Below are 19,254 nucleotides of genomic sequence, written 5' to 3'. Positions count from 1 at the left end.
TGACCTGTCTCCTGCCATTATTTTATTTATGGATGCATTCAAGAACTGTTTGCATTGTATTGCAGTACTGTAGCTCAGCAGTCACGGTAAAAATGGTCTTCTGAAATTAAATTAAACAGCCTGAATGGATGATTGGTGGAAAGAGACAAAGACATGGAGATAATGCATAACTGATTGCATTGATAATATAATATTTTTAACGTAGTGATGAAGTATCTAAACTATATTTCCTCAAGTAGCCAAGCTACAAATTAAATTGCAACAGTGAATTACTGCATTTCCCACAGAGGGAGATGAATGGGAGATGAATTACTGACCTTCCAAACGATACTTATTCGGTGCATTAATTCTGAACATAAAAACATCAGTTGAACAAAAAAAAAATCAAGTCAAAATCTTTCTCAAATCGGTTTTAAGAAGAGATTTTATAGTCCACAGTAATCTGAAGTTATGGTGAGAATATCTCAAGGAGGAGAGTGCAGCGATAAGGCAGAAGAGGTCTGAAAGCTTAACTGCTGAAAATTAAACATAAAACGAGGGACTTGTTGCTTGTTTGGGCCTTTTTTATATTCTGTGCTGTATAGCCTCTACAGCTATTTAATTATTGCTATAATATTTCTTCTATTATCATCTCCACCGTGGCAGAAAAATCTAAAAAGCAAAAAAAACCCCATACAATGTAATTGCTTAGGAAATCACCTCCTCCTAGATTTATCCTTACTCTGCACGTACATTCAAGGACCATAAACCAGAAGAGCCTAAAAACCAGACATTTAATACGATTATAAAATTGTATTGGTTAAGTTACTGAAATGACATTTTATTTCTAAGAAACACAAGACAACTCTGAAAGCGAGATTTCTGAGCTTTCTGAAATACAAAAAACAAAGTTCTGATCTCACGGTCCCAAAGCCTGCGCTACTAAAGAGCAAACTTCCTCACAACTCTGCAATAACCAAAGACCGCTTTGCATACCTGGGTAACGATTTGCGAAGCCAGTATCCTAACAAAAACAAGGGCTCCCTAGGCCACAGACATACTGAAGCAGATCCCAAAGTCAAGAAGTTACATAAACTGAAGCTTCTTAGTTATGTGTATGAAAGATACATAATTATGAATGTATTTATAATTAAATTATATTAAAAATATATGTTATATAGCTATCTTTTTTTACGTATGCATGTGAAAACGTAAGTGAAAGAGAGAAGCTGACACTCAGGGGTCATACCTACCGACAAAACCATCCCAACAGGGATGTGGCAGTTTTTAAGCAGAAGACAAATAATTCTCTCTAAAAACTTGTATCTCGAGCTGATGCAGTGCGTTAACTCAAATACTCAGTTGACTGTTACTGCAGTCTGGAAACAGAGTTACATATATATGTACATACACATGCTGACATCAGCCAATGAGTTTTCAAAGCAAATCGCCTTGAATTTTGCCTTTTATGCTTGTTTAAATTGCAAAGCAATGCGCATGTATGCTAATGAGGCACGCTCCCATGGGGCTGCTGAGCTTTGCCACACGACGGCATGGTGAAGATGTGCCAGCGCAGCGTGGCCTGTGGCACAAACTCACAGCCCCCTGCAAACCACCCTCCCAAAATAAGGCCACACACAAGGGACCAGGCTGCTGGGCCACGGTGAAGGACCTGCCTATGCTGCCAACGCACCATCATCAGCGCTACCAGAACACCAGTGCTGCTTTCACCACCCGATATGGCTGCTGTGCTTTGGCCAAGCTGCAGTACAAAGAGCAACACCAACCCAGGGAGAGCACTGGGGAGAACACAGATATTGTTCTCAGCACAAGAAGGACACGGACCTGTTGGAACGGGTTCAGTGGAGGGCCACAAAGATGATCAGAGGGCTGGCGCACCTCTGCTATGAGGACAGGCTGAGAGAGTTGGGGTTGTTCAGCCTGGAGAAGAGAAGGCTCCAGGGCGACCTTAAAGCAGCCTTCCAGTACCTAAAGGGGGTCTACAGGAAGGATGGGGAGTGACTCTTCATCAGGGAGTGTATTGATAGGACGAGGGGTAACAGTTTCAAACTGAAGGAGGGTAGATTTAGATTGGATATCAGGAAGAAATTCTTTCCTGTGAGGGTGGTGAGGCACTGGAACAGGTTGCCCAGGGAAGTTGTGGATGTCCCATCCCTGAAAGTGTTCAAGGCCAGGCTGGATGGTGGGAGGTGTCCCTGCCCATGGCAGGGGGGTTGGGACTAGATGGTCTTTAAGGTCCCTTCCAACCCGAACCATTCTATGATTCTATGATTTTCTAACAGTTCCAGGAGACAGACTGGATGCCCAAAGCGATGGTTGCAGCACTGCCCAAAGTGAACGTTGCGCTCTGTAGCAGCTTAAGAGAGTCTGCTTGGGGGTGCCGTTTGTGGAGGGAACAGCTGTGTTCTGATGCAGGACCTCCCCAGAGCAAGGTACAGGGCAAAAAAACAACTGGAGCACAGCCTTGCTGAGCTGGCATGACATACCATTACTTTTTAACTTGGAAACAGCGTCAGAAGGGCCCAGTCTTGCAGTCAGTCTGCCATTTGATTCACTACCTTAAATACTAACCCCTTAAATCCCACAGTGTACATACTCAAGAGTTGCAATATCCAGGCACAACTCACTGGCCATGGTTAGTTCAGCTTTACAGGGTCTTTAAAGTTTCATTCTTTCACCTCAGTGATAAACTCTTCTCCTTAATTTAGTTTTGCTTGCAACTGCCTTCCATCACAAGGCTGGTACCTGTTGTGATAGTGCTACAACGGATCTCCATTCTTCCCTCAAAACACTCTCCCAGCTCCTTACAGTTGCTACCTAGACCCTTAGATCTTAGACTCTAGACCTTTACATAGATCCTTAGACTATGTAAGGGCTGGATATTAAAATGGAGACTGAATCACCTACAGCAGAACTATGCCTGACCATACTGTACCACGTCTGGGATAGTTTCAGTCTCCAAAGAAGTAAAGTAGAAGGAAACAGGACAAGCCAAGACATTACTCTTCTCATCGTCAAAACTGGGGGAGCGAGTGTGGGAATGGAGCGCTGTAAATGGAAGAAACACTCAAGAGCGAGGTGGTCAGGAGTGCCTGACTGGAACAAGGTCTGCACCCGAAACCTGACATTTTTGATCAATTCAGATTCAGGAGATATTTCCCCTGAGCACTGTCCTTGTGCCCCTCCTGCAGCGTGGGCTCTGCCCCTCGTGGCTGGCTCCCAGCGCCGGAGGGGACACAAACAGGTAAAGTACATTTCTGCGCACAGACTCCAACATCGCGCCAGGTTGGAGACCCTCCGTGACTACCGTGAACTCCGTTTTATGGGAATATCTTTCGAAAAGGCTGTCAGCCCTTTCCACACACCGAACGAATCGCTGAGAGAGGGGACTGAGATGGCTTAATGGTCAACTCAGAGACTCCTTAAGTCCTCTCAAAGACTCACAAGTCCCGCTGCTCGGCACACCGCAGTCACTGAGAAGCTGGGCTCTTCCCTCTGTGCCCGGCAAGGTAACTACCCTGCCTACCCCTTCTTACCTCCGTCCGACTGAAGTCTCGAGCCTGCTGACCGCCTGGCAACGACTCAGAATAAGAATCAAACAGTGCGCAGTCACGCATGGGCTTCAGAGAAGCTGCAGGGGGAAGAAAAAAAGAAAAAAGAAGAAAGAAGAAAAAAAAAAAAAGAGTCATACCAAGTCTTTGGTTAATACACACTTCTTAAAAACCTGTTCCAGCATCATTTTGCCGTTCGTTTCTACTTGTCAGAACTGATCTATAAGCCACGGGGATGACAAAAACCATGAAGAAAATCTTTCTGTTTTGAATAATTCACTGCCATGAAAGGGATAGCATGTATAAGTTCTGTTGTAGAAATAACTGTGAAATTTGGGAGAAATGATTCTCAGTAAACATTAACTGCCAAACAACAACTGTCGGTTTGTATTTTTCCTCCTCACAGTTTAGTATCAAATTAGTTGGCCTTATAGTTTACACCTTGCTGGCTTAGGAATGTTAAAGGTACTTACCAAACCCTCAACTCTAATTTTTGATATTTTGAATACTGAAAAGTACAGCAGAATCTACATTATACACTAAAATTGAAGGCTAGCAAAAAGCAAAGATGTCAAACACAGTAGTTACTGCAGTACCACCTTTGATATTCTTTACCTAAATAGCATCAAGAGCAAGGAAAAAAAAAGGAAAAAAAAAAAAAACAACTCTAACTTCTCGGAACAATATTCATAGGAATGTCATTTCTACTCCACAAGCTGAGGTCCTTCAGCTGATAGTTCCCCTGAGATAAATCTGTCGTAACAGCTGGAAAACATTTTTTCTTTAAGATCAATGTATTGAAAGGCGGAATAACCAGTTCTCAGGCCAAATTTCTAGTTTCTGGCTAGCATCCAGTTTATCTGAATAAATTAAGCTCTTGCAAATCTGTCTTAATTTACAATACAGTGGGTTACATACAGGTCTTTTATGCATTTTGTAAATTTGTTGTAATAAAAACTTCCAGAAAAGAAGGCGGAGGGTCAAATTGTCAATGGGGCTGTGCCAAAATAGTATTTGGACTTGCGGTTGTTTATGGAAAAAGCCATAAAATTAGTGAGGTTAATTTGTCTTCCTCTCCCAGCCACTTTATTTGAAGCTTTAACGCTCTTATCAGACACAAATATTTCACTTGAACCAAATTCTGCCTCATTCCGAAACTAATGCAATAAGCTAATGAAAATGAGTTTCCAGTAATCTTCATCAGGTTCCTAATAAGCCAAAAAAAATTAAAAATCTAAGTTTCTCAGAAATCAAATCATGAAAACAAAAACCCTCTCTCAGAAATTTTTTTAGACGTTTTAGGTAAGTGTATGAGGCACTTGCTTACTTATCAAGGCTTTCATTTCCAAAGTTGATACAACCAGGGCTCTATGCTTTCTTGTGATTCACGGTATCACAGTGTGTTGAAACGTTCTGCTTTTTATAAACGCAAGTCTTTGAAAGGACAGATTTCTGAATCCTGACCAGGGAGCAGAATTTTCGGACCCTCAAGCTAACCAGAATTAGCATATTACCTGAAGTATTTAGAAGGTCCACAACAAGCAATTAGTCCTTTCTCCTCTTCCATACAGAGCAGCCTAAAACGCTTGGTTGTGTGCAACATGTGAAACAATAATCATCTAAGAAAATGGTAAAGATCCCTGTGCTGAAAGGGACAAATTTGGGAAAAAGAGGACTCCCAAGGAACAATCACAGCTCAGCATGCTCTTCCTCCCATTGACATAATGATTCCTTACTAGTAGAGAGAGCCATTTCCATTGCAGTTTTACCCAAAAAGGCTTAATGTGAAGACAAGCCAACAAGAACCTGCATGGAGGAGGTTATGGGCTAATTTATGGTGAGAATAGGCAATGAAAGTAGTGAACAAAGTGGTGGTCCTGAAGGGAAAAGGGTAGTTGTAATTATGACAAGGGAATGTAATTACAGGGACTAGAAGTGATGAAGACTTGGAAGTACAGGTTTTACAGGAGCTTCTCCCCTTGGATATGAAGATAGTGGATTATAAGAAACATGACTCCACCAGAAAATACTTCACAAATCTGATACAGGGTGAACATTTAATTTTCCTAACTACAGCTTGATTTGCTCTTTTCCTGCCTTTTAATATATTCAGTGTCATCGAATTTAATGGAGATTTTATTAGGTCTTAAATATTATCCCTTAGCACTGTAATTATCATCTGTGATTAATCCTCCTTGCCCTAGAAAGTCATGCACATTTTTTAGATGGAACAGTATATATTTCAATGTTCATTTATAATTAAAAGAGACATAACTGAAGAGAACAAATGAAAGGGCAGGTCTCTCGCTGCACGTTGTTAGTGAGGTATGTTATATTTTGGATTAATTTGCCCTTGTGCTACACAAACTGTTGTAATCCCCCTGTCATTATTGCAAATTACTTATGGAAGAATCTGTGGATTACATAAAAAGAATTACAAAAAAAAAAATAAAAAAAAAATCAACCTTTGATGCAATCGGCAACCGCATCTAACAAAATATATTAGCATAATAAGTTCTAAAGCAGTCCAGTATCATTTTCATCACATCTTCAAGAGGGAAAATCATCAAGAGAGTTAAAAGCCATATAAATTCTTTTAGATTATCTTTGCTACAGAAAATCACCTGCCACTTTAGCTGTAATGACACCTGAAGCACACTGGAGCAAAAAGGCAGACATTGAGGGGCACATAACCTCTACATCTTGCATCGCTTTTATACATTCCTTCCTCAGCAATGGCCTCGCAAGCACAATTAAAAACGCATGCGTTAAAAAGCAACCAGGGAGCCATTAACGCAGCGTAGAACCCCGTGTCCTACCTGCAGGATGGGAAACGAAACCCGTCTTACCCACACGCTGGATTTCCGAGATGGCTACGGGAACCCGAACTGCTGCCGGGACATTATTACCTGCTTGAAGGTACTCGGGCTGCAGCGTCTCCGGCAGCGTCTCCGGCAGCTGGTAACCATTCTTCCTCGCAACCACAAGGTGGAAAGCGGCACAAAACTCCGGGAGTGTCAGTGCCCCGTCGCAATCCACGTCGCTCAGCTCCCTGCGGGGTATGACAGGCACACATTTTCCAAGCCATTACGTCAGGGAAACATATGTGTTTCCCTGATGTGAACTTCTTTACTTTGTGTTTTCCTGATGTGAACTTCTTTCCTTTGAGGGTGGCAGAGCACTGGCACAGGCTGCCCAGAGAGGTGGTGGGGTCTCCCTCTCTGGAGACATTCCAAACCCGCCTGGACGCGTTCCTGTGTAACCTGCTCTAGGTGACCCTGCTCTGGCTGGGGGATTGCACTGGATGATCTCCAGAGGTCACTTCCAACCCTATGATTCTATGATTCTATGATATTTTAATGCAAGACAAGCATCTCTGTCCTTTGCACTTGATCCTAACTTACCATACAATATGATGGTATGTGTATATTATACCATGAAATACATATCCTGCACTTCCAAGGGTGAAATTAGCTACCTAATGGTTGGAAGCACCTTTTGGCCAATCCATGCAGGATCTTAAACCAGTTCAAGCAGAAAAAGTTAAAAATGGACTTCAGCAATGGTTACTTAGCACTATTGACCAGTCTCAAGAAAAGAGCTAAATTAATGCTCTTGACAAGTTGAAATGTAATTGTTCTCACTAAAGCGGTTCTCTCTTTCATTCTAGGACGCTTCTCAAACACTAGAACTGGACTTCAGAAGTTCAAGAACTTTATAAATTACCTCTGTAGAAGAACTGAGTAATATTTTATCATGAGCACATGGACTAAAACAAATAAACATATAACTTCCTACTCTTTGAAAGTAAGGAGCATTTTTCAAGCTGTTGAGGTTACAGTGAAAAAGACTGAAACATCCCATGTATTTAACGCAGCAACACAACCTGATAAATCACATCATGACAAAATCATAATTAACTACTAGAAAGGAATAAGTTTCTTTAAATTTTGCAGAGAAAAGAATTTGTGCCAGCAACAGAAATAAAATGTGTTTTGTTAACATACTGGGTTAATCCATTCTTCTTAAGTAATCTTAAATTTAATTTCCAATATTTACTTCCCCCAACGCTATGTTTCTTCAGTTGTTTTTTTTTTATTTTCACAACTGACAATCCGCTTTGAAAAGATTCCAGACATATTCTTTGACCCTGACAGATGTTTAAGCTCTTGCAAGCTTTTCTTCTCATCTCTCTTCATAAAAGCATATATAACAGTAAAACCTCTATCAGCATTTCTGATCAACGTTTAAAACTGTTTGTTCTCCCTCTCTGAGATGCGAGGATGACACTGAATTACAAAGCACCATGTTGTTTATGAAATTATAATAGAATCCTTGTCAAATTTTATCATGTACAGTTCCATCCGCAGTTGTTTCTAAATAAGCTCATTAAAAGTAAGTGTGTTGGTTCATTAGAAAAGCACTGATGAATTATGTAGTTGTAGTTACTAAAAATTAGGCATTAATTAGGCCTCCTCTAACAGAACACAGCCAGAAACGCAAAACCAGCAACACATCTAAAACATTCCAGAGGTGCCTCTCCTCTGTGTCGTTTCATGAAAAATGTCAGTTCGTTGAGCTAATGATGCTGCTTACAACATACTTAAGAACAGCTCTCCGTTTTATCGCTGTTCAAACCTTCCCAGTCCTGCTGAGTAGGCGAACATCTCTGCAGAAAACAAGCGTGTCAGGAAGATCAATGAGCACCCTGCTGCTTGGGCCTGAAAGTGATTCTGGAGATAAGAGCAATAATTATAATTGAAGACACTTTTCAAAATTTAACAAGAACTCTTGAATTAAGTGTCTTTTAAAAAAAAAAAAAACAAACAGGATACACATCCCCAACATTATTACAGTACTTACCAGATATGAGAAAGCTCTGGGATGGGCAGCTTTGATTTTGTGAAGAAATTCTTTGCCACAGAACCTGGTGGAAAACCGCAACTTATCAGCCATTGGAAATTAATTCTCCAATTATTTACCTTTGGCCAGAGCTGCCATGCCAGAAGCAGCTGGTTTCTTTACGTCCGAGAGATGCTCAGATTAACTGGATGCTAATATAGCTGTTGGACCATTTGTCTCCTGGTGAATAAGTGAGACAGAAAGGCAGACAGAGCTGTTGACCTCATTTCCCCATTCCCTCCATATGGGAAAAATAAATAAATGGAAAACACCCTTCAGTACTAGCGATTCTAACCAGCATAATTAGTATGTCAACAATGATGAAATAACAGACACAAACGGCTCTGCTTCACCCAGGAGCCACGTGTGTGGCAGTACAGTGCTGCAGTGTCTGCACTGCTCTCCCAAGATGCTGCTTCAACCATGACTTTTCTCTGCGGTGTTTCAAATGTTATAAAAAAAAAAAAAAAAAAAAAAAAAGAAAAAACTCAGGAGATTCAGATAACACATAGCTACTGCCCTGCTGCAGGCATCCTCACTCACCCTGCCACACCAGCCCTTCTCATTCTTCTCCTAGCCAATAAATCCATTATTTCACCATCCCATACACACAGGCCGTAGAGGCACCACAAGATCCCTGCAGCCTGGAAGCCCTTCCTGGATATAGGCTTACAAAAACATAAGGCAAGGTAATGCAGAGGCTTCCAAGGCCTACACCACTCTTCCCCTTGCGCATTCAGGTCGGATCACTCTCTGCAGGCCCTAAGACAAGCTGTGATTGGGGCAGGTCCAAGACTCACCTCCTAGAGGACTACATGACCATGGCGAAGCCACGTGATAATAACGTAGCTCCGGAATATCCCCCAACCTCCAACCACCCACGATGCAGGAACCTTCTCAACCAGGGGCAGCACTTAAATATTCAATAACTTCTGACAGGTTTTTCAATCACGGATTTCTCAAGTAACTTCTTACACCTGGGCAAACCTCTAGCACCTGTATCATCCTGCAGCAAGGATTTCTACGGCTTAATTACCTTAGGATGCTGCGGAAGCTCAAATTTATCGTTTATAAACAGTAATTCTGGATGTGCAAGGAGTGCCTGAGAACCTTGCTCAACATAAAGCAAAACGTACAGCTACCTGAGAGGCTGTATATGCATATAATATACACCCATACACAGTTACAGACATACATAAGTCTGTGAGGAAATAGAATGTTGTTGTTCAACACCAATTTTCTCTTTCAAGCAAACTATAACAAGGAAACTTAACTGAGGCAAAGAACTGGCAAAGCGCTGATTTCTGTCAGCAGCAGGTAATTTATTGAAACTTCTGGCTGGATCTGAGCCTCCTGAACCCCAGTGATACAGCAGAGCCACTCTGTTTAAAACCTGTGACGCCTTCCTCGCCAGACTAGCTGTCTGCACCCGCAGTGACTCCTCTCACGAGCAGCCTGATCCTCGCAGTCAGGATGGAAACAAAACCTCAATACGCCATTAACAACACTTTCACCATATGTGTGCTCTCCAAGACTTGCTTTTAATCACCCTGAAGGCCAAAATCTCAGTCCCTCAGAGCCATAACCGCTCAGGCTTGTCCACACAGGACAGTTAACTGCATGCTTCGCTTTCATCACATGGACGCTGCCACATTTCTGCTCGGAAAGAAAGCACAACCCTAAGGGTTTTTTCAGCTCCATATACACTCCAGGTGGGATCCACTGTCCCTCAGAGTGAGAGCTCATTTTAATTTTTAACTGAATCGCAACACTTCTCTCTTAGATGTAATTATTTTCCTAAAATCAGGAGATTTAGGGAAAAACACAATGCCCACAGTACTGGCTTGCGCTTTGAGTTGTCTGCCTTTAAAAAGAAAACACAATCAACTCTTCCTCATAAACTCCCTCCAGAGAGGAAAAAAAGAATTAATTTATCTACTTAACACTTTGCGCCTCTCAGCCTGGTCCCTCTACTCGACTTGGGCGGTGTTCGGTAAAAATTACCTGAAATAAAGGAGTTGAGGTCGGGCTGCAGGGACCTGAACTGGTTGATGTAGTAGTCTCGCTGCTCCTCCGTTATCCTCCAAGGGTCATCCGAGTAGTGGGTGCTGCTCTCCGGCTGCTCCCGCTCCGCTGAAAGAGACTGAAGGGAGGGAGACTGGCACCGGCCGCAGGCGGGGGGACAGAAGGGCCAAGAGGGGCACTGGCAACCTCGAGAAACCAGATTCGCTCTCTTCTATTAGCAGACACGTACTTTAAAAAGATGAGAAGCAGAAACGGCCACGCTGATTACCGTCCCACTACTTGTCTGTTAAAGCTGAAGCTAATATCAGGTATCTTTACCCAGGCAATTAAAGAAGTTTTACATGACCGAAGCTAACAGAAAAAGGAAATCTTATACTGCTGACCGCAAATAGGAAAGTCCAAGTCATACTTTATGACCCCTGGATTCATTTTGGGGGTTCATTTTGGCTGCCATGCATTACAACCCTGAACCACACACTGTACACCTGAAAGGGATGGAACCAGTAAAGGACATAAAGCTGTATTTATGCAGCACAATGCATGAAAATTTAGCTTTGCTAAGAAACTATATATTTAATCCAGAAGTGCTGCTGTAATTACGCAGCTATACCATTTCTGGACCCTCAGCTCACGTAGGTAACTCAGCAGACGTTACACCAAGCCAGGGAGATGCTCAAACCCCTAAAGACCTCCTTGTCCTTCCCTCACTTCTCACGGTTTAGGTAAAAATTCTCCTTGAGGAAAAGAATATTCTGGAGGAGAAGTACGTTTTATTCATTTATGTCTTTGCACTCTGACTTGACTTGTTTAAGGGAGGTCTGTATGTTTTGTAGGTTGGGTAGTGGTGTTTCGAAGAGAGTTGCTGGTACAATTAGTGTCTTTGTTAAGCTGGAATGACTTAGTATTTCAGATGCTTTAGGCCTGGATGACAACACCCTTCCAAAAACGGAGGGCAAGAACGAACAATAACCAGGCTCCAACCAGCTCTGCAACACTTCCTCTGCCATACCTGTCCATTTCCTAAGGATCAAACACAAAACACCTGTTCTGCAATCCATCAAAAGAACCCCGAAACAGGCAACGTCATGAAGCTGTAAATTGATTTTCATTTTGAAGTGCTGCACAAATGCACCCAATTTCATTTCAAGTTAGCACAAATTTTGTGACGCTACCTGTAGACCTTTTCCTGAGGCTCAGGTGACATTCTATTATGGATGTGGGGTGCTAAGCACCAGGGAGAAGGTACAGAGTCTCTGAGAGCGACTGACTGAGGAAAAACTCCCCTTTAGGAGAGCTTTGTCCTTCCTTAGGGCAAACTACCTGTTTGCATAATAAGTGCACAGCAGGCATACTGGAACATCGGGAAGATATGCTTTTGCAACCAGCAGGAAAACACAGGACTCATCTCATAAAAGCAAACAAATGTCCAGAAATTCATTTATTCTGTTTGAGATGCAATTTAACCTACTGGGGTGAAAAAACAGAATACGCAGAATATTAAGCCATAAATTCTGTGCATGTGCTACAGATGCATTCTAAATCAAGCAGGAATCTCTGTGAAACCTCATATATTTTAAATGAAAATGTTTTACTTTTGGTAGGATAACCTCTATTTTTTTTTAACATTTGAACTGAAGAGTCTCGGTCTAGTTTTCCTATCTATGCTATTTGGTGCTTCTCATTCTATTTAACTTCAGCAATTTAATTAATTGGATTATTTCTTTTAATTTCTCCTTCCCATCAGCTTTGTTTTTTTCTTTTTCATACACTAAAAAAGCACACTTCACCCTCTAGTCTAAAAACACCATGGAGAACACTTTTTACTTTTGAAGTGAGAGTTCTTATGCCTTTTTTTTTTGTAATTTCTCTATTGTTTTGTTAGTAGTACTACTAATGAAAAACATGCAATTCATTACCCGATTAAGAGTTGAAGAGGCGAGTGCAGGTTTGGGTCCGTAATTCCCTGATGATGGTCCGTCTTGCTGGTGAGCAGAGTGTCTGACTTCGTAAGGAGCTACAGACAATTAAAATAAAGTACATAAATGAAAGGATAATCAAAAAGATTCCACTAGGCTAGAGGAAATCATTAAATACTGCAAGGTCAAGAATCTAGCTTCTGAACCTAGTATCATAGTATCAAAGTCCATTTTGTCCTCTGCAACAGAAGTCCAGCCACGTACTTGTCTTTCACATTACACCATTCTTCTTCAGACATTACTGATAGAAACTGTCAGTTATGTACTACTAGATAAGAGAAATCATTGTTCATTATGTCGAAAAAAACTCCGAAAAAAACATATTCCATGAAATATATATTTATATAGCCTGTTTACACATTTATATGTTTTATATACTCATACATAGCAAAAGAATGCACTACAAATAAGAAGAAATAATTCAACTGAGCTGCAAAAAATATGCTTTGACAATGCTACCACACTGTAAACCACTAATTTTCCTTGTATTTTTCTTTCCTCTTTCCTAATTTCTGTTGAAAATCAAAATACACGACTCACCACTTTGCATTATTTGGAGTAAAGTTAGTAAAGAAAAGTAACAATTACTTCTTTTGCTAAAATAAGTCACTTATGTTCCACTGCAGCAAATATAGTAAGTGGTGACATAACAGCACGTTTAAGAACAATGTTTTAAAAATAGGTCATGTATGCAAACAGAAAGGCAACTCGCTTGCAAACCCTTGCAGAGACAAGAACTTCTGCTGCCAGCCTATTTAAAACGACAGTTTTAACAAACTTCTGTCTTAAGACAGAACTTAAAAGACTCTCGATGAGAAGTGAGACCAAGAAATCTTAAAAATTTTGAGTTCAGGAAGACCTCAAAAATTATACCCCTAGCCCCCTCGCTCTCCTGAGCAGTCTTATCTTGTACTGGTATCTATTTTTATGCCTGCGTACGCAACTTCTAATTTCAGAAGAAAACACAGGAAGGAAGTTGGGAAAGGTACAGATGCCCTTGGAAAGGAGATTTAGGCAGAAGGCCACATTGCTGTGTGTTTGTTAGCACGGAAAACTTCTGAAACTATCAAGAAAAGAGTACATAGTCATGGTCGCGGTGCAGAGGGCTGCTCTTGAAGACACACTGTCCAGTTTCAGCGTCAGACCTGCAGCACAGACCAGCTCACGCAGCTCAGTGCCATGGCGCTGGCATCTCCTGTGCCGCCTACGCTAATGCAGTGGCCTTCAGACCCACCATTCCAAGTGCTCTTCAGAAAACTGGAAGGGTCCTAATCTTAAAGGCCAGGAAGAACCAGTATGTCACCGAGCCTGGCACTTGGTACAGCATGGGCCATAAAGTGTTACCCGCTTACTGCTACTGAGAAGGCACTTGGCTGAAGTATCCCTAGTGGGGTTAAAATAGGAGAAATTCCCTTTCTGGAAAATAACCATAGTGTTCTAGACCTCTAGGATTTTATCACCTTAAAAATTCAAGTGGTTGAATAATTAATTTTAGAAGAAATTGACAGCTGGATTGGATGCTACTGCCTCTACGCACTTTGCACAGCTGCTGACTCCATGAGAAATTTCACCAAAGTTACAACTGCAACCAAATTCAGAGGGGAAAAAAAAAAAAACAACACCCAAAATACCTCCCCCCCGTCCCTACCCAGCAATGACAGATCTGGGACAGAGTCCCAGAAAACAGCAGAGTGCACATAGTCTTGTCAGAGATTAGGTATTAGCGTTTATCTGTGAGCAGGGACAAATGCTCTAATTTACCAGAAAGCGAACAGGATCTAACAATCCAAACAAAATTAGGTGATTGAATTGTTTCCCAAAATACGGGTCTAATTAAATGTTAAAATCATTGGGCTGACTGTCAATTGCATTTGAAATGTGGATGCTTCTGAGAAGAAAGAAAAAAAAAAAGAACTGAATACAATGCGCACATCCCAGTTTTTATCCTACCTGCATGCTGCTGCTCCAGCCCGCTTCTTGATTTACCATATCCATAACTTAAAGGTATTCTCTGGTAAGTGGACGGAGAAGCAGGAGGTGAGCAGATCGGAGACATGGGTGGAGACTTGGGTTCCTATTTCAAAAACACACCAACACAAAATGGAATTCTGAGACAAGAGCAAAACAACCAAGCAATCCTGCATGGCAATGTGAACGTGTACTGCACGATGGACCAAGAAAAGGCAAACGCTGTAGTTCCCTGAGGCCCTTTAATTCCAAGAAAAGGCTCCTTAATAAACAAAAGCTGGTAAAGACAGAATGTGGTATGGAACCTTCTAGGGGTAAAGCGTGGCAATGCCATAGCAAAGCTTTACAATGAACAGCTTCAGGTATTTTATTTCCAAAAGATGTCTGAAGAAGTACATGTAGAATGCTTAATGTGAGTATCTTTGAATTTACATAACACATTTAGCTAGGGTGAGTGCGTTCTTTGTGGGAGAGCATTTTTCATATAAAACACTTACAAAAAATTAAATCTGCGAATTGATATTTTAAGCACTCTGTGGATTTGTAGGTGTTACTGGGTATCTAACCTACGGCGTTCTCTTTACCTCCACTTACAGGCTGTTTAAGAAGAGGATGTGATCCTGAAACAGTTTACTGTGTAAAAAGGAAAATATAGCACAACACAGATAACCTAGATGGAGCTAGGGGTTTTGAGGGCAGCGTTCTGCTTCAGTGTCAGTACACACAGGCAGATAGGCAGGCATGCTCTTCTTCCTCATCCTGTTATTGTCTGCATATCCATGTATCTTGTCATCAGCTCATTCCTGTTGGTTGACCTCAAGCTGGGAACGTCATTACTCACGCCAACACACCGTGTGATAAAAGTGTGCGCACGTTATGGGATGATAAAGCACCTGCCATCAGCCATTTACAACATGACCTGATAGGGTACCAGAAGAGAAGGTGTCAGGCGTGGGGAAAATTACGAAAATCAAGGTTACACTGTGAAACCGCTTGTATCCAAATAAGCGCTCTCAACTCTTCTAAATACAGGTAATACAAATCTCCCTTAGACAGCTTTATTAAGTTGGCAACTCAGAACAACAGATGCTGGGACAATGTTCCACTGAGGACAAAAGAAAAACAGATTTCTTCCAGACTGCTCCTGTGGGAGATCAGAATGGAAGAAAACCCAGCGGCCCTATCCCACCCAGAAATAGCAGCTCATGATTCAACACCTCTTCTCCAACTGAACATTTCTGTAGTGACTAAGGATCATACTGGCCATGAGAAGTCGCTTGCTTTCCTGTTCTGTTTCACAGACAGATTTCTACTTGCTGCTCCTCCCCTACTCCTCTCCAAGAAACAGCGCTGGACTAAGTAGGAGGACAACACTGAAAGAAATTATACAGAATATTACAGGGCTGACAGCTTTTTACAAGCTCATATAAAGAAATTCCCTTACGGGATGCAACTGGGATGCATCAAAATCAGAGCATAGCCCTGACAGGGATTATTTGCACGCCAGGAGTTGATCTTCCTGTCTAGTACTACAAAACTGAGTAAGCCCACGAGTGTAATCACTTACAGGACTGGACCCAAAAGGAGGATGCTTAACAACACATTGGCCTGAAGGAGACGGGCCTGTTACCTGTTTGTCCCCTTCGTCTGTTCTTTTGTAGGAATTTTTTTCCAAAGTTGCATGTGGAACCTGAAATTTAACTCCATGGAGTTCTGCTGGAGTCCCGTAACGTACTTCACTGTCATTTTTCAGCGCCATAAACCGCGGCAGAGGCAATTCTTCATTAAAAGAGAGAAAAATTCAATTGAGACTACAGAACATTAAAAGTACTTTAAGCAGTATCGTCTTGTAAAACCAATTAAAAGTTTATCTATAAAAGAGTACTATTTATATTTTGTAACATTTGTAAGTCTGGAACTCCTGTGATTATTTTATGTCTTAATAAAAACGTGAATGTTACACAAAGCTACATTCACTAGTTTAATATATAATCTCTTCATGCAAAGAGAAAGAAATAACCCTTGTGCACGTTATTAAAGCAAGCGGCAAACTCATTTCCTGCCTTCAGAACACTGTCTGTAATGAAAAGAATCGTTTCCCACAGAAACTGAGGGACTGATGAATTAATCAGTCAGGATCACAGTATCCTCAACACTGCCATCATAAAAGGAACAAATTAAAAATGGTAGGGTTCAGAGATCACGCCAAGGCCTGGTGAGACGACCGTGTCGAAAGGTCCCATGTCCCGTCTGCTCTGCAGAGCAGAAGAGTGGCACTTTGTCACTCTTTAAGACAATTCACCATTATTTTGAAGAAACGCCATTTATTTTTGTGCACGGTCACCCTGAAAGATCAATACAATTAAAAATAATACCACGCTCAAATCCGAGCGAAGCCATACATCACCTCCGTCATCATTTGCACCTCCAGCTGCTACCAGGAAGAAAAAGAAATCGATTGGAGTTTGGTACATGTTACTCATCCCACTCTAAAGGCACTCACATCTCAAGAGAAAATTTAATTAACACCGGAAGCATTTCAGTAACAGTAAGTAAGCAGGATATCAATGCAAGGACTGCAAGTACCCTTCTCCACTCAAATTTGTGGATTATTTGCAGATGCTGGACTTGTAAAACATACACAGTAAATCTCCCTTAGTTCAGGTTTCTAATTTAGTGCCAGCTGCATCCAATCCCCTCCACTTGGTCGGGAGCTCTGGACCACGGGAGCTCAGCCCACACAGGTCTCCATGTGCTTGCCAGCCTGGTTTTTCTCCCCTGGGATGGGACATACCTAGGCACCCCCTCCCTGTGCCTTGTAACGTAGGGGAATTTTACATTTCACCGCCTTTAGCAGGGACGGCTACCTGGAGCAGCGACCCGGCTGCGAGGATATGGGTAGGTCCTGCCTTTCCCACCTCCTCTCTGATCTCCTGCCTGGTTGCAGCGCTGCCTCCAGCGGGATGGTGGCAAGCGCTCTGGTCCAGAGCACGGCCTCGGGGCACGGTTCCAACACCGAGCTGGGATGTGGGAGCCAACGGTTCAAAGCTGTGAGCCCAAGTGAAAAAGCCTGCGCCCTGCTGAGATATAGCATGCATTACCGAGGCAAAAACGTTGAATTCCTTCCATTTAGTCACTATCAAGGTTTCGCAGCTAAAAGGGACCTGCTTTCTCTCTTCATCACTTGAGTTTGATAAGCCTCTTTTAAGAAGCACTTTTCTCCATCAAAACCGGTACGCTTAATATTACAGCCAATTCATGGGGAAGAACAAAGCTCTTTCAAATTACACCTAATACACGTTTTCATACCTGCTGATAGCAAGCATGATGATTTTGTCACCGTTACCTATTTATTTCAGCAGGATTATTTGCTAAAACAGGCGAGTGCTGCAAGCTGCCCTGCACAGGGGCACCCTGACCTGCCCATGCCCCCCACAACTCGCCTCCACCCGCAGCAGCTATCAGCTCCCGCTCTGGGCAGCTGTCAAGATCAGAGGCTGAAGGTGAGGGAGAAACGCACCCCCAGCGCCGATCAGCTGTCATTCCTGCCATTCCTTTGGTAACGCCTTTTCCAGAGGGGGATGCCAGCTCAGCTTTGCCAGGCGTGTAATTCACTGCAATTTTCTACCAGTCACTTTGAGAACGTAACGTTACCTTCTGCTCTTTCTCCGCTCCTCAAAATGCAATTGTTTCACAGACCCGTTAGGAGAAAAAGTTTCCCACCACGGAGAGCTGACAAGCATTACAGAAAGTGAAAAACAAGCGCGTAGCGCTTCAAGCAAAATTTGCTACTTACCATTCTTAATGCTCTCAATCCGTACTGGGAACCCTGACTGCGCTGCCGCAATTAACTTCAAAGCAATATAAAATTGAGCGGGACCAAAATAACCCACGCGCTTGGCTCCACAAACTTCTGTAATCTAGGGGAGAAGAGACACATGGTTGGTTAAATACATTTCACGCTTCCAGGGAATGCAAACACCTCTACATAAACCAAGAAAAAATTCTTTAAAAATGCAAAATGCTTGTTGCATTTAAAGTTTTCTATTAAGCATGTTTGTTTCAACTCAGGACATTGCTGTCTGATCCCATTCCCCTTGGTATATCAGAGACAGGTAGGTAGTTGTTAAGCTTTTCAGAAGCCTTGCTGGGTAACACTGCTATCCTGAAACAACTTGTGGGTTTTCATACTACATAGGATTTTAATAGCAGGTGAAATGATAACTTGTTAAGTACACAGTCCAGAGAAACATTTCCATCACAGTGTGTATGGTGTTCGCAGAAAATTGTACTTAATATTAGCCCTCACAGCAACAGTTCAGATAACTACTGTAACTGGAATATAAACACAAAACAAGAAATACCCCACCACACCGTTTGAGCCGAACACTTTTCTTTGTGAAAAATTAACACGGTCTCCACACTGAAGCTTAATTTCTATAGATACTTCACTGTTTGCTTCACTCAGCCACCTCTATGAAGCAAACAGCTCCACGTTCACACATTCAGACAACAGCTAAACCAGCAACAACTATGAGCAGGTTTTAAGGACTGGCACCAATTCCCCCATGCCTGAAGCTCCCAGATGGTCACAAGCCAACCTCAGCCAGGCATTGAAGTCAGAACGAAACTGGATGGACAGATGAGAGGAGGGCAGTAGATGTGGTCTACCTTGACTTGAGCAAGGCATTCGACACAGTCTCCCACAGCATCCTCACAGGGAAGATTAGGAAGAGTGGGTTAGATGAATGGACAGTGGGGTGGATTGAAAACTATTTGAAAGACAGAGCTCAGAGGGTCATGATTAGGGGCAGAGAGTCTAGTTGGAGGTC

General features: G+C 42.2%; 1 protein-coding gene across 1 annotated transcript in view; it reads right to left on the bottom strand.

Annotated features, from left to right (window-relative positions):
- REPS2 (RALBP1 associated Eps domain containing 2) overlaps positions 1-19,254 on the bottom strand; it is a 107,644-nt gene that overhangs the window by 51,384 nt on the left and 37,006 nt on the right. The window contains exons 2-9 of the mRNA XM_063342412.1: positions 18,219-18,342; positions 16,053-16,201; positions 14,405-14,528; positions 12,395-12,492; positions 10,458-10,596; positions 8,415-8,478; positions 6,461-6,603; positions 3,537-3,631 (exon numbers count right to left, since the gene is read on the bottom strand). Coding sequence (XP_063198482.1) covers positions 3,537-3,631; positions 6,461-6,603; positions 8,415-8,478; positions 10,458-10,596; positions 12,395-12,492; positions 14,405-14,528; positions 16,053-16,201; positions 18,219-18,342 — 936 coding nt within the window. The remainder of the gene's footprint in view (positions 1-3,536; positions 3,632-6,460; positions 6,604-8,414; positions 8,479-10,457; positions 10,597-12,394; positions 12,493-14,404; positions 14,529-16,052; positions 16,202-18,218; positions 18,343-19,254) is intronic.

The sequence above is a fragment of the Chroicocephalus ridibundus genome, chromosome 1 (genome assembly GCF_963924245.1).
Source record: "Chroicocephalus ridibundus chromosome 1, bChrRid1.1, whole genome shotgun sequence".
In the NCBI taxonomy this organism is placed as follows: Eukaryota; Metazoa; Chordata; class Aves; order Charadriiformes; family Laridae; genus Chroicocephalus; species Chroicocephalus ridibundus.
Note: the sequence above shows the minus strand (reverse complement) of the source record. Positions and strands in the feature narration are given on the sequence as shown.